The 16,727-nt window shown below is 43.0% G+C and overlaps 1 protein-coding gene across 1 annotated transcript; it reads right to left on the minus strand.

The window, feature by feature from the left end:
* Positions 1 to 5,976: 5,976 nt before the first annotated feature.
* On the minus strand, positions 5,977 to 16,727 carry LOC4329820 (lecithin-cholesterol acyltransferase-like 1). Its single transcript, XM_015767896.3, has 2 exons — positions 16,060 to 16,727; positions 5,977 to 7,033 (listed from the first exon to the last, which is right to left on the minus strand). Exons 1-2 carry the CDS (start codon positions 16,476 to 16,478, stop codon positions 6,145 to 6,147), a joined length of 1,308 nt encoding a protein of 435 aa, XP_015623382.1. The 5' UTR covers positions 16,479 to 16,727; the 3' UTR covers positions 5,977 to 6,144.

Below are 16,727 nucleotides of genomic sequence, written 5' to 3' on the forward strand. Positions count from 1 at the left end.
AGGCGGTGGTGGAAGCCACATCCAGGCCACCACAGCAGGATCCAACGTCGGTAAGGCCCGTAGCTGAGACTGAACCCACTGGAATGAGCTGGGTAGTTAGCTTGTGTGGTGGAGGTGGTCACACTGTTTAGAGGTGGTGACCATGAGTACTGCTGAGAATGATAGTGACGAGCTTGCAGGAGTGACCGACGATGAATGGAACCTTTGGCACTGGTGCCCCATGGCCTAATGTGGTGCTCCCTTAGACAACTCTGACATCTCTCTGGTAGGAGAGAAGCTTTGCAACGACAACAATGATCATGTGTTGAGGCAACGGCTGTGTGGTAGCCCGATGCATCTATGGCGGCCACTAGTGACGACCCAAGGGGGAGCCATTGAGGCCTTCAACGGCGATGGAGTGACGACCTTATGTGACGCTGGAGTACGAGGTGTGGAGGCTGGCTGACGGTGGGGGTGTCAGTGAACAATGACTATGTGCTAATAGTAGTTTAGATGGTTGTGGGGTCATTGGAGCTGAAGCTGTAGGGGTGGGTAGGCAGGCAATAGGTGAAAGCTTAGCTTGAAAGCGTTTTGGGCAGGCAATGGCGACATTTTCTTGTGCTGAAATCCCTCTTGAGGGCGTTGTTAGAGTGTGGCTTTCTTTCCCCCAGCAAGAAGAATCTCCGGGTTTTAATTGTGCCAAAATCCCTAGACAAGTGGCATTGACGACTATGGCATCATGTTCTCTTTGGAGATCCTGCTATTTCATTTTCCGCTGTTAGATAATTGAGGCGGTGCTTTTGGATGCATGACAGGGTTTATGCGAGGGACGAGTGGACCGTTTTTCTCCCTCGACCTCTCTGTTTGCAACTCTCAATTCTGGTGGTGTCTAGAAAACCGTGGGTGTTTCAGTTGTTTGAAGACAGTAGGTAGTAGGTAGTATAGTCGGAGTTTTTTTTGGTCCGATAGCATCCGATCAGACATAGTGGCGGCCCTATGGTGATACTCTCTCCGTCTCAAAATGTAAGCATTTTTTTAGCTATGACCTAGATTCATAGCCTAAAGTTGCTATATTTTGGAACGGAGGTAGTAGTTCTTTTCTTGACTGTGTACGCGGGCGCTACCAATATGTGTTATGTGTTGGTGTGTCTATTTTCAATTTTCCTAATTATGGTCTTGCATGACTGTAGTCTTCTTTTTTCGGATTTGCTATAATTGTGTCGACAGATTTTTTCGTTAATTACAGTCGGTTCTCTGGCCGTTGGATCTGTGTTTAAGATCCGTGCTTCCATACTGACTTTTTCCTCGCAAAGAGACCTGAAAGCATATGCTATTGCTAGCTAATCTCTAAAGTCATGCAAATCCAAGTGAAGCGTCACCTAATTTCGTGCTATATGTATGCATCCTTTTCTTTAATACAAATTTTTTACACCCCGCTTACATCCCACTTACACATGTAATTACTATGTAATTTTGAGACTTACATATGTAATTATAAAACTTACATTATAAATACACTAAATTTACATATGTAATTTAGAGACTTACAATGTAAATATACGCTGACTATTTTTGGGTTAAAAATATGGCGTCATAAATATAGCTACACCCTCTTTTTTTTATACCATATCAATATAAAACCACTCTCGTGTTTGTTCATTTCTTTTTAAAAAATCATAACTAAAACCATTATAGCTAGATTTTTCTAGACTCCCATGGAAAATGGACTATTTTCCAACAATTAACTAAACAATTAGATTGCAACTAAACTGCTGTTCCAATGCGGTCTGAACATCTGAGGTCACATCGAAACGCAGGTCACGTCTCAGGTTTTCTTTATGCATAATCCTCACTCCAATCTCCGAACATATATTCAGATAAGTACAATGCACCATGCTTCTCCTATAATTGCCGTTTTAATCCGGTCGCTCTTACTAGTATTAAATTTGTTTTAGTCCGATTGATCCAGTTGGCCCCGTGGCCGGCATCGTGAATGCATCTATCTCTTTCGTTGTCTCCTCCTGCTCTCGATCCATCTAATTCGATCACCCCAGCTCGATCGATATGATTCCACTTATCCACGAGATTAGACACAGTCCAATGAGGTTTACTTCACACCTAATTAATCTAGTCTAATCTAATCTAATCTAAAAAAAGGCAAAGCTTTCTCTTTGCTGGAACAAATCAATCAATAAACTAGTGGGCTCATCGGGTTTCTGTTCTTGACACGTATCGAGCCGCCATGAAAGCTCAGCTCGCGAGCTTCAGTTTGCCATACACGGCAGCGTCGTTCTCGAAGGATGCTAGCTGCTGCTGCTGCTGCTGCTGCTGCTGCTGGATCAGCTGCAATTATCACCTGCTGGCTGCTGTGTCCGATTCCTTGGGTTGATATCAATTGTTGCTGCTAATTGCGCTGTTTGATTCTGGGCATGCGCGTATGATGATGCGGAGATGGAGTTGTAGGGGATGGGGATCAGATTTGTTTCGCTGGTTTGATCTTGCTTTCGATTATTAATTTGATGTGAACCTTTTTAGGCTGGATTGTTAGGCATAGTTCTCTTCTAGATGTGTGTACACTGTACAGTAAACAACTCAAGATTTTTTTTTTCTGAAATTAAAATAAACAACTCAAGATTCAGTCTAGTGTAATGATGGTATAGGAATTCAGTCAATCTAGGGGCAGATTTATTTTATGTTTTATATATCAAATGAGCTGCATCTTTAGGACCAAAATATACTGTAACTTCGAGTTCTGATTTCTATGGATAGCGCGTGGTCCAAAATGGCATGTGAAAAAAATGCAATGTAGCAATGTCCGAACCGAGACGTGTGAGCCTTTTGCACGATCCTAAAAAAAACAATTGCACGGAGTCATTGTAAGCGAAACGACATATTTGTAAACGAAAAGTAATTTGCGAATAAAATTTTTATATACGCGTTCTTAGTGATAAGTAAAGGCTGAAAAATAAACTTCGATAAGAAAACCTCAAAATCAGCTCTAAATTTAAGGTTGAAAATTCAAATTTTAGCTGATAAGTATAAGTATAAGCGAAAAGATAGAAACATAACCCTTTGGAAAAAAAATGTAGGTGAGCAATATCTGAAGAAGTATACGGATGAATAGATGATATATTATTTTATTTTGTAATAATATTCGAGGTTACAAGCGAATGAATCATCTACTTTTAGTTGTTTAAATACCGTTTTTAAGCATTGTATACAGAAAGTTTTTCACAGATCATACCGTTTAAAAGTATCTATAGTCCATAAGAGGAAAAGAATTGGATCTATTTCTCTGCCTCTGACACATTGCACGTAGATCTTCAGTCATTCTCTGAATTTTGCTGATGACTGGCTTCTCAATCGGTTATGGCTGATGAATCCAGCGTTTCCAAGCTTTCCATCTCCAGTCGCATCTCGAACCCAAAGCTTCGGTGCCAAAAAGAAAAATAAAATCCAAAGCTTCTCCTATACCGTGCTGATGCACTCAAGAATGCGAATGCAAAACACTGTGTAAACTCCACCAAAGCAGTTGGTGATTCAGCATGGGCCTTCTGTTTTTCTTGACAAGCACAGGCCTTCTAGACTTCTGGTCGGCCTTATAGGGTCGGCCTGGTTGCCATCCTAGAGTGATCTTCGTTCTTCTTCCTCCTGGCCTCTTCTTCTTCTCTCTCGGACCCTCCCTCTTACATCTTCTCAAGCTCGTCAATTCTATTAGGAATAAGTTCATTTGAGATCCATTAACTTGATAACGAATTTGATTTTCATCCTTAAACCGGAAAAATAAATACAAACAGATCCCTAGTTAAACTCTCAAAATAGGTGCAATGTAAGTCCCAAGGTAGTATAGCGGATGGTTTTGTCCGACGTGAAAGTTTGACTCGGGTCAACACCGCTGAGTCAGTGTGGGGCCCACCATCAATTAAGTTCACTCTCTCCCCTCTCTTTCTATCTCTCTCTCCAGACCTCCATCTTGGCAACTGGCGGGAGAGGCAGCCGGCATCAAGCAGCGCGTACTGGTAGGAGAGGCTCGTAGCGGTCGGTGGAAGAGGATGGTGGGAGAGGCGTGCGGCGGCTAGGGGCATGGCAGCGGCGAGCGTGGTGAGAGGTGCGCGACGGGTGGCGAAAAGCGGGGAGAAGGAAGAAGGGTCGTGGGCAGCGAGGGAGGCTCGGGGCGGCCCCTTCCTCTTTCCCTCGCCGTTGCAGCTGCGCAATTCCATCGGGCCTTCAAGAATCTCTTGCATGACCCTCTTAAGCGCTCATTCATCCATAAGAATCCTCATATGGGTAGCGTTCTCGATCTTGATCGACTTGAATTGGCCCTTCTGCCCCGGCTGTCGACACATCTCCTCGTCGAACGCTAACATGGTAACCAGATTAACGATCCCATCTCCATCACCGTACACTCTTTCTGGAGCCTCATCGAAGTTACCGTCTCAGTACACCAACTGTCGTGGCGTCCTCTTCCCCACTCTGTTGATGTACGTCAACGGCACTATGGGCGCCTCAAGGTAGTTCATCCTCGCAACCATTCGTCTCCTGAAAATAAGGATGCAAGTGGGTAGTCCCGCTACCCGTATAAAAATCCGTTTGCTATATTTCCTGCATGGTAGTAAAAAATATAAGATTTGATTTTCAGATGTCCTAGGAAGGATAAATAGAAGGTGTGGCAAGCCAGACAAGTAAGTAAAGGAAAAAAAATAAAGGCATGTCAAGAAAGAAAGGAGTGATAGGTGATGCGACTTTTAAAACTTATAAAATTAAAAAAGTTTAATTTTTATAATCGTAACATAATGTGATGACTATTTAATAAATCTTTTTTAAAAAATTATGTGTAAAAAGTTCAGATAATTTTGTACGGGTGTTAGTCATGCAATTGCACGGGTTCACTTAGCTAGTTAGATTAACTTATTCTAATATAAAATAATGATAAATATTTTAAAAGTTTAACCATGTTGTAAACGTTCAACATTAATTTATGATGCTCACCAGTCTTGGTTTCCGTACAACTGGGCACCTAATTGTGGGTTTGCATGCAGTTGGTAGGATTTGCGGCTGAGCATGATCGGCTTGCTATCGTCGTCCCCGTAATTGAGAAATGAAAACTAACGTTGGAAATGGTAGCGCCGGTCGCTGCCCTACGTATAATAAGTGAGAAAAGTACTACATATCACCTGCAGTTCATCTGCAACACCAGGACTGAATTAGTTGCTAAGGCTGTGTTTAGATCCAAATTTGGATCCAAACTTCAGTCCTTTTCCATCACATCAACCTGTCATACACACACAATTTTCCAGTCACATTATCTTTAATTTTAACCAAAATCCAAACTTCCCCCTCAACTAAACACAGCCTAAATCACCCGTAATTGAGAATGATCGGTTTCTAATTAAATCATTGGTGTCAAGTTCGGTTCCATTTTAAGAAACCAACATTTTTTTTACCTGAATTAGTCAGTCGGTTGCTAAATTGTTGGTACTAATTAAATTGGCCGGTGCTTACATTTATGGCTATTTATTTTTTAGTGGTGGACGATATATTCATCGACAACGAGACTCCTACAGTAATTTTGTGAATCTGAAATTATATCGGTCCAGTTTTCGAAGGTGTCCATAGGGGTAGAGATATTGGTTATTGTTACATTCAAGTCTGCTTAAGTTTTAGGTTTGTTCAGATTTACTGATATTTCTAACACAACTGACTTTCGAGGGTGTTTTCTCTTGAACCATTGATTAGTTTGCAAATCCGTTCTTTGGAGTTGTTCCTAGCCTCCTAGGTCTATCTAGTTTATTTTGCTCAATCCACCGGTTGGTTTTGGAGACAACGTGTTTTTACCATAGCTTTGTCAGATTGTTTTTTAGGTAGGCTGGTCAGAGTTGAGTAACCTATGGTCGGACCGGCCGGGCCTCGGTCAGACCGACCCTAGTAGGTCTGATAGACTGTCAGATGTGTGTTCAATTGGTTTTTGAGGTTGAGGTATGATTTGATCTTTTAAAGTTTGATAATTTGACTTTCGTTGATGTTATGTACCATTTACCCCCTTCGATAGGTTTTATTCTTCGTGTACAATCCTATAACACATCCGAGAACCACCGTATATATGCTTGTAATTAAATGACTTCGAACAGAAGTTTATAGCCACAAGAGCCTACGAAGAATTCCAATTCACTTCAAGAAGATCTCTTGCATGACCCTCCTTAGTGCCCATTCATCCGTAAGAATTGAACCATGAGAAGCATTATTGAGCTTGATCGACTTGAATCGCCCCTTCTGTCCGGGCTGCCGACGCATTTCCTCGTCGAACGCCAACATGCTAACCAGGTTGATGGAATCATCTCCGTCACCATACACTATTTCTGTCGGTTCATCGTCGAAGTTACCATCCCAGTATACGAATTGCCGTGGTGTCCTCTTCCCCACTGCATTGATGCACGTCAGCGGCACCATGGGCGCCTCGATGTAGTTCATCCGTGCGATCGTCCGTCTCCTGAAAGGCTCGATGCCATCGCTGAAACCAATGGCGGCGAGGAGATCTTCCAGATCGTACGCGGAGTAGTTCCTCCGCTTAGTGACCACGATCGGCTCGTGCCCAAACACCCCGGGAGATGGAACATTGACAATGCTCGTCTCGAAGCTCCTCCACATTGGCCTCAGAGACAAGGCCGTCGTGTTCGCGACGTGGAGGAGATCTTTCGGCCCGGAGACGAGGTTCCTCACGGTGGGCACGAACCCCGTGGAGAGCGTAGGTGCGACGAGGAAGAGATGCTCAATGTACTTGTCTCGCCACGCCGACGGTGTGTTCCTGACGAACTCTAGCGCCACCATTCCACCGAGGCTATGCCCGAGGATGATGGCCTTCTTGTTGTGATGCTGCTTCTCGCTTGCTGTCTCCACGAGCTCCATGAACTCCCTGAAGTGGCGCGAGTAGACTTGGGACGCCTGGCCAGGGATTGGAGGAGCGTAACGGATATCGTAAGGAACTCCGTACATGTTGTCTCCGTCACGGTATCCCATCTCCTCCAGCGCCCCTATAAGACTCGCAAGGCACCATTCTCTGCACGCAGATCAGAGAATTAATTAATATAGTGAGAACAGCATTAGCGTACGTAGGCAGGATTGTTTTTAATAACTGGAAGGTGACCCGCGCGCATGCGCGGGCACTTATGTTATTGAAATGCAAGATTTTTATTATTTGTTTAAAAATTTTGTCTCATATATTAATGGCAAACTAAAGTTCGGATACTGTTATTTTGTAATAATTTAAGAGTTCTATTTTTCTTAAGGTATCTTAAAAATCCATTCACAAACTTTTGAGTAGGAGATGGATTAAATACTTACGACATTTGAATTATGTTTTTTTCTCGAGTAAATAATAAACTATTGCTTGAAGTATGGCTACAAATGAAAAATGTAAGAGCAAGATAATCAAAATTCTTGTGATTAAATCGTCTCATTTAGGTGCATGATATTGTAAGAAAGGGAGGGAAGCGTATACATGGAGAAAAAGAAGAAAGGAAAAAATGAAAAAAAAAGGGAGGGGAAGCATAGGTACCCACGTACGTAGGTGTGTAAGGTGGAGAGGTGGGACCTCGTAGTATCTAGTTTCTTCTAAGATCAATTTAATCTAATGGTTTATAATATTGGACTCACCGATTTAAGTGAAAATCAAGTAATAGATACTTTGCTTTTTTTTTTCTTAGAATTTATAATATTTTCTCTAATTTATTAGAGCACCACGTGATAGCTTGAGGGTATTTTAAGAAATTTTAATGGACTTAACTAATTAGAATATGAACCGTGTAATATATATGTATGTGATATATGTTAATATTCATTCTAGCTTTGTCCATATTTATATACATGTAGAGAGAAATTAAATATATTGCTAGCAAGCCATTAGATGTATAATTAATAGAAATTAATTTTGACACCTATTTACAATTATTCATAGCAGCTCTTACAGATTCATGTTACGACTTTGATTATGCGTTGATCACCAATTTACTGATCACCATGACTCGCATGAAAAATATATGTAGTACTTAGGGTTTAGGACAACTGAAATTGATGAGTTATCTGATTTATGTGATAGCTATTTGAGATTATAAACGAATAAATTAACTTCTAAAAAGTTAAAAGGTTGTTTAAGAAAATCACCATTTAGGAACTTGGAAAGCGTGGAGCGTGCAAACGAAAATCCAAAAGAATAGAGCCTTAAACTCCCTTATAACACTCTTGTCCTATTAGGAATTCTATTAATATGCGTTAATATTGTACTCAAATTTATATCATAATGATTTCTTTCAACTGTACGAACAAATAATACAATATCCAAATACAACATAACACAATACATTATAATTATTATGTAATCATCTCTCGATTTCAGCTTAAACAGAGCTAAGTGTTCCTATAGTGCTTAATTCTTCTCTCGCTGCAACGCACCTTTAATTTTATTTTCATGTTATTGACAAAAGCGGTAGCGTTGCAGCGGTCGTGATCACCTAAGATGCCTCAGACACGATGCTTTGTCGCACGTGCGAAAGGCAAAGGTGCAGATGTGTTTGTGTAGCGGACCAAAAAGAGAACTTTGGACACTTTAGTTATTAACAATAGATCTGTTGATTTAAATAATGGGTCCACCAGTTGTAGTGTAAATATAAATTAGTTATATATATATATATATATTTAAATTGTTAATTTAATGGGTACACGATATGATGGTGTAGATTTTATTTTAAAACAATGCATTATTTGAGAATAATAGTCCAAAGTAATAAAAAATATATCCGATGATTTAAATAATGGGTCCATTTGTTTAAGTACACGTATAAATTAGTTAATATAGATCTTAAATTGTTTATTTGATATGTACACAATATAATTGTGTAAAATTTATTTTAAAATAGTGTATTATTTGAAAATAATAGTACAAAGTAACGAGTACACCGGTTTAAGTGGAAAATATATTGATTTAATGGGTAAACATATAATGGTGTAAATTTTATTTTCAAAGATTGTAGAGCTAATTTAGTTACCTGTGTTTATAAAGAATTATATGATGGTATATTCTTTGTTTGTAAAATTATGTTTATTTAGAAAATATATATCAATTGTATAAATGGAAAAAGGAAGAAAAAAAGTAAAAAAAAATTGGAGGGAATCGTACGTACTACATACCCATGTACATATGTGACCTAGGTGGGATTCATCGTATTTAGTTTGTTTTTAGATCAATTTCATTTAACGGTGTATAATATTGGACCCACCAATTTAAGTAAAAATCAAGGGTAGATGTTTTGCTTTTTTTTAGAATTTATAGGATTTTCTCTAATTTATTAGAGTGCCATGTGGCAGCTTGAGAGTATTTATAGGAAGTTTAATGGACTTTTAGTATATAATAATAGAAGATGGATAGATAGATAATAGATTTCTGTAGACAAATAGTACATCATCTGTAGTTTGGTGGTCTTCCATTCCATGTCTTAAATTTGTAATCCTTTGATAAGTTTGATCGTAAATATTTTGTCCTGTGATAATTTCGTCAAACATGGCGTATCACAAAACTGCCATAAAACTAGTATACTTTGACAGAACTATATTATATATAAAACTACATATTTAGAATCATATTTATCAAAGAACTATAAACTTAGTAATAAAATTATCACAAAACATGTATATATTACGGGTGTGTAGGGTTCTTCGAGCGGAACCCTCTCGCAATGCCGAAGTTGGCCACGTGGGTCCTAGACGAGGCTCATCTGCTCCTCGAAGCACTCGCTGTAGTGGTGCGTCGAGAGGTCCGAGCTGTTCTCCCACAGCCCGAACCAACCCTTCCCCTTCAACGCGCCGCGCCGCACCTCGCCACCGACGGCCGGTATATATGCGTCGGTGAGCCACGCCCCCAGGTTGCTGCAGCTAGCCCCAGGCACAACGAAAATCGGGTGGAGCTCGCCGACGCCGACATCGTTTGGCCGGTGGTGGCTTGGCCAGAAGTGCTCTCGAAGGGGGAGAGGGAGCAGCAGCCGCAGGAGTGGAATGGATGCCATGGGGGTGTGGGTGGAGAGTGTCTCTCTAGGTTTGATGGCTTGAATTAATGCAGTGCTTATAGAGGGAGTTTAGCAAAATATAACGTGGCACGACATATACAGTCATTAATCCCTCTTATGAAAATTATTTGATGTTTAAAATAAAATTAGATCAATATCTTTTAATTCCATCATCATTGGCGACGGGTGATGCGGGGTCTGCGGTGGCTGGGCTGGGGAGGCGGCGGCGGTGGAGCGACGGCGGCCAGACTGGAATATATGTGAACTTTTTTTTCAAGGATTTGTGATGAGTTTGTTTCTGAGAATTTTTGATGTATTCACTATGTGTGTGTGATGTGAATATGTGATGTATTTGTGATGTTTTTTTTTTAGAATTTGTGATGTATTTAGAGATGATGGATTTGGGGATTTGGAGATGATCCAATTTTGTTTTGTGATGATAGATTTGGGGATGCTGTGAAAAAAAAAAAACAAACCTGCCCTGGCTCCACTCTATCTTTAGGCCCGGTTGATAACATCAATCGGGACTAAAATTGGATTTTTAATCCCGGTTATTTCAACCGGGACTAAAAGTAGCTTTAGTCCTGGATCCTTAGTCCCGGCTGCATAACTGGGACTAAGGCTGCGTTCTTTTCAGATTCTCCCCACCCTCAACAGTGTTCACGGAAAACGGAGCGATCCATTAGCACATAATTAATTAAGTATCTGCTAATTTTTTTTTCAAAAATGGACTAATATGATTTTTTAAGCAACTTTCGTATAGAAACTTTTTGCAGAAAAATGCACCGTTTAGTAGTTTGAAAAGCGTGCTAACGGAAAACGAGGAGAATCTAATCCTACTAGCCTGAAAAGAACGCAGCCTAAGGGGGTTACTGTAACGCCCCGATTTTCGTTCGGGATTAAAAATCATTAAATAATGCATTTTCTAGAAATTAAATAAAATTTAAAGCAATTTAATCAAGTGAATTATTGAGGGAATTAAAAATTTCCTTTAAAAATCATTGGCCGAGAATATTTTGTAATATTCTTTGTGCTCTAAAATACTCTCCGGAATTTCCCGCGAATTTTTGGAGCTCGAGAAATAATTTGAATAGCACAAAGATCAATTAATCAATTAATTAAAAAGAAAAACAAATAAAATTCCCTCTTCTCCCTTTGGGCCGTTTCGGCCCAAAGTTTTCCTTCTCTCCCCGCGGCCCGTCCCCTTCCTCCATCCCCCCCATCCGGCCAGGTCGGCCTCCTTTTCCTCCTCGGCCCGGTCGGCCCTCTCTCTCAAAGTCTGCTTCCCCCCCCCAACCGGTCTCCTCTCTTCCTCTGGCTGACAGGTGGGACCCGCGGCCCCACCTGTCATCTCCTTCCTCCAGCCACTCCGCCGGCAACCGCCATTGCCGCCCGCGCCGCCCACGTCGCCGCCTCTCCCGCGCGGCCCCTTTTCCCGCGCGTGCGTGGGCGCGGTCTCCGCCCACGTCCGCGCCATTCTTCCCCCACTCCCTGTGAAAACCGCCGCCACCCCGAGCCCACTCACCCACGTCGCCGGCGCCCCTTTCCCCCTTCAAATCCGCCGCCAACCGGCCTCCCCGTCGACTCTCGAGGCTATAAAAACGATCCCCGTGCTCTCCTCTCCCATTTCCCCAAATTTCCCGAGCTCGCCGCGTCCTTGCCCGCTCTCCCCTCGCCAAGCCGAGCCGCCGCCGCTCGCCGGAGTTCACCGGCCGCCTTTTCCCGCTGCTCCACCCACTGCCGCACCAATCCGCCACCACCGTTGGCTTCGCGGCGCCGTGCTGCAGCACGGCCCCTACTCCATTTCCCCTCTCTGCCTCCGGAACATCGCCGCCTCGCGCACCACCTCTCTCCTCCGCCGCCGTCGCCTCCAGCAGCTCACCACCGCCTTCCTAGCCACTGCCGCGAGACGCCGCTGCCGCCACTAGTTTCACCACGCCATGCTGTACCCCGGCATCCACTTTTCCTCCCCAAACCGCCACCGAAATTCCCATTCCACCGCCAACCCGAGCCACCACCTCTACTCGCCGCCTCGGCCACCACTTCCCGTCGCCGGAGCGCCGTCTCGCCTCCATCTCGGGGAGCCCGCCGCCGACGGCCGTCGGCCGTCGCCATGCCCCATGGTGGCCACCCCTCGTCGGCGCCAACTCGGTGAGCACCCTCCTCCCTCCTTCTCGCCCTCCTTCGCCCGCTCCCCGCGCCGCCCGCCGGTCGCCGTCGCTGGTGGCCGCGCGCGCCGTCGCTCCCAGGCTCGGCCGAGCCGGCTCCTCGTCACGCCCGTGCTTTGGCCGCCCGTGGACCACTCCCGTGGTCCGGGTCCACGGTGCCGCCCAGGCCGCGGTGGACCGAGTCCACCGTGCGCCCTCCCCTTGTGCCATTGACGTGCGGGGCCCACCTGTCGGCGCGCCCCTTCCCCTTGATGACGTCAGCCGTCCCTCGTCTAGAAATTCATTTAAATGGCTCAAAACTTCTAGAATTCATACCTAATTCATTCGAACTCCGAATTGAGCCGTTCAACTTGCAAAATTCATCTAAAATTGAGCTCTACATGTTTGTTTACTTTTTATGTACTGTTTCCTTGGTTTTTATTAGAGTTTTTCCTCGTTTTGCGTGCCAACGTGTAGTTTCGTCGTTTCGGAAGTCCGCGGTCGCTAGGAAAAGAGTTCGGAAGATTGTTTGAAGAAGCAAGGCAAGTCACACATTTCCCTTGAGCATGTTGATCCCAATTTACTAATGTTTTACCGTTTACAAATAAATATGCATGTTTTGCTAATTACATTGGATCCGGGTATTACCTATCTGCTTGCTTGTGCCATGTTTACTTGATATCTGTTCTTTGTTAACCTTGGGTAATGAATCGACTAGCTCATGTTACTTATGTGACCTAGCTAGAACTATATGCTTAGCCATGCTTAATTACCACTAGCTCAGTTGAAGGGATAATTACAGTATTAGACCTTTTTAGTATCAGAATGAGCTGCGTGCTCGACACATCTGGCCATGCTTCATGGTCGTAATTATCCAACTAAAATGCGACTGAATGGTGGGCTGTGGGTGCATGGTTTTGCTAGTCGCACCCATGGCAATTAAGGACCGGTTCGTGGGAAACCTTGGAAGAATTTATCGTGCTTACCACAAGCCAGCGTGGGCAACGGCTGGGCTTGTAGTGTAGCTTTCCTCTAGCTGACGCATCCAGGCAAGGGTGGGCGTGATGGAGTTTGGATGGGCCCTCGACGGCCTATGCGGCTTTCGGATTCACCTAGGCACGAGAGGGGACTGCCCGCTGCCTTACGAGGAGTGGGGGTGAAACCTGAGGTGTGGTGTGCTTGGTTGGAGGGGGTTATGCGAAGGGTCCTGTCACAGCCTCTTTCCGGTATGTCGTGGTGGCATGCCGGCGCACGGAAACGTGTCGTGGGGCTGTGTCTTGTGGGTACAGTTGTACACCTCTGATCAGAGTAAAACTATTCGAATAGCCGTGCCTGCGGTTATGGGCGGTCGACCAGATTCACCGTGATTAGTCTCACACTTAATATATCGACCCAATGCACTGTAGTTCAGGTGGGTTGGTTGGGCCTATTCAACGTGGTGTAGCGTTGATCAGTGGAGATTTAATGTTACTTTAATTACTCAACAGTTTTACTGTTTTCTCAATAAAATGTTTTACAACCGCCTTTATGCAAATAGCCACAAACCCCTTTCTGTATCCCCTTGCACGTCTGCATCGTTGGTGTGGCTTGCTGAGTACGGTGGTTGTACTCAGCCTTGCAATTATTTCCCCTTTTCAGAAGTGTAGTGCTTCTGAGCTGAAGACGAAGTTAGAAGACCAAGGCTCAGACCCCAGTTGAGTTTTGCCTGTGGAGTGGAGCTGAAGCCCCGCTAGGATCGCCTTTTTCCGCTGCTGTCGTTCTGTTTCGGTGTGAGGACTAAGTGCCTCTCCTGTAAGTATTTTACGCTGTATTTACGTTTAGAACTATATATTACTTGTCGTTTTGTGTACCCTGGCTGGTTCTAGACAGGGATTTAATACGCAAAATAGTCTGGAAATTTGGGCTAAATTTCTAGACGTGACAGTTACAAACCGGGGTTAAAAACCCTTTCTCCACCAGTGATATTCACATAGAAAATGATGATCAATATTTTAAAAGTTTAACCTTGTATACGTCTAATATTTGTGATTGTAGGGAATTTGTTATTGGGACTAACAAGTATAGATTTCCAAATGAGCTGTTCGGCTCGAGCACAACCGGGCTCAGGTCCGATATTAGTTGGGACGACACGGGACGACCTACACGCCGGGTCGGACCGAGTTCACCCATTTGCTGCACCAACGGCGCAGGCACGGCACAATAAGACTCATGCCGTACCGGATTGACCCAAAGGCACGAAAACCCATCGTGCTCTTCTTGAAAAAAGTCTTTATTTTACCTCCCTCATTTCTTTTGGCCGTGTCTTATATGCTGGATCAAGTCTATTTTGCATTTCTCGTCTCTGTGGGCATCTCTTATATGGTTAGGGAATAAGTCTATTTTGCTTTATATGGCTTGAATAAGTCTATTATTGCTCCCTCGTCTATTTTGCTTGGTGCAGGGCCGACCCATCATGCCGAGGCTGATGCCTAGGCATGGTCCAAAGGTCGGGCCGGGCCAACACAGGCCCAACACCAGTCAAACCGTGCCGTGCTTGGGTCGGCCATCGGGTCCTGAGCTTTTTGCCAACTATACTAACAAGCATATGCTTGTCCAATCTTGGTTTCCATATAACTTGGCAACTAATTGCGGTTGGTAGGATTTGTGGCTGACCATGGATCTGCTTGTTATCTGTTATCCTCGTCAAGTTGATAATGATAGCACTGGTCACTACCCTCCTTAATTGAGAGAAGTGTACATATGTACTATATCGTAAACCTCACTTCAATGTCTCATTACTAGGCACATCTCAGTTTTAGGTTGGCTTAATGAGAGGCAAATTAAGATCAATTTTCGCGATATGAATATTTCCGACATGGCAATTAATGGGACATATGTGTGTGTGTGTGTGTGTGTGTGTATATATATATATATATATATATATATATATATATATATATATATATATATATATATATATATATATATATATATATATATATATAGACACACACATATCTATCTATCTATCTGTATCTACGCTTTGTATAATTTTTATCTCTGATCGACTATTGATAAAAAAAATATATAAACCATTTGATGATGTGTTTTATAACAATTTAAATCATATATGAATTGATCATTTAAAAACAAAAGACACAAGGTAATACTCCCTCCGTTTCATATATGAATAGATGTTAATGAATCTAGACATATATAGACATATATATATATATATATATATATATATATATATGTTTAGATTCATTAACATTTATATGAATGTGAGCAATGCTAGAAAGTCTTATAATATGAAATGGAGGAAGTACAAACTAATCATCAAAAACAAAACTAAGGTGATATGATTTTATAATAGAAGAAATGGGGGGGGGGGGGGGAGAGAGAGATTTTAGACCCTAGATCAACCATCCAAGGGATAAAAACAATTGAGGTGGTTTGACTTAACGAGAGAAAAAGAGGTAATTGGGGTTCGGCCCAGATTAGCGGATGAAAAAAAAAACCCAGAAATATATCATATATTAATACATCTTCTCATATTTTTTTTCAATTTTTTTATACTTATTTAAGTGACATGAAAATAAAGAGTAGACAGCTTAAAATCCGTTCTCCATATACTACCTCCGTTTTTTAATAGATGACGCCATTGACTTTTTCTCATATGTTTGACCATTCGTCTTATTCAAAAATTTTATGCAAATGTATAAGATATAAATCACACTTAAAGTACTATAAGTGATAAAACAACTCATAACAAAATAAATTATAATTACGTAATGTTTTTGAATAAGACAAATGGTCAAAGATATGAGAAAAAGTCAACGGGGAGTATAATATATGCCATTTTAATCAGGTGATTCGTGGCTGGTAGGAGCGAAACTTACGGGTTAAAAACGTCCTTGCTGCCAAACGACCGTACGGAGCCGAAGTTGGGCACCCGGGTGTCGACGCCGGGCAGGTTCCGGTACTCGTTGGCGGCGGGGTCGTAGACCAGGGCCATCTGCTCCTGGAAGCACTCCGCGTAGTCGTGGGCCTGCAGCTCCGTGTTGTTCTCCCACAGCCCGAACCATCCCTTCCCCTTCATCGCGCCGCAGTGCGCCGCCGACGGCCGGTACGCCTCGGTGAGCCGCGCCTCCACGTTGCTGCAGGTCGCCCCGGGCACCAGGAAGATCGGGTGGAGCTCACCCGCATCGTCCTGCGGCGTTGGCCGGAGGTGGCTCGGCGCCCAGAGGTGGTCTCGGATCAGGGGAAGCGGGAGCAGCAGGAGCAGCAGCCGCAGGAGTACTGGAATGATAGTTGCCATGGATGGATTATTGCCTCTGCAGGTCTGATGCCTGAACGTCTCTGTGGATCTCTGGTTCCTTGATATAATGCTGCGTGCCGCAGAGTCGGGCTACATGCCTACTCCCTTTCTTAGTGAAAGTTATTTAGATTTGATTAAATTTATAAAAAAAAGTAATATTTATAATATTAAATTAGTTTCATTGGATGTAACGTTGAATATATTCTGATGATACGTTTATTTTGTGTTTAAATATTAGTATATTTTTTT

This window comes from Oryza sativa, chromosome 2 (assembly GCF_034140825.1).
Source record: "Oryza sativa Japonica Group chromosome 2, ASM3414082v1".
Taxonomy (NCBI): Eukaryota; Viridiplantae; Streptophyta; class Magnoliopsida; order Poales; family Poaceae; genus Oryza; species Oryza sativa.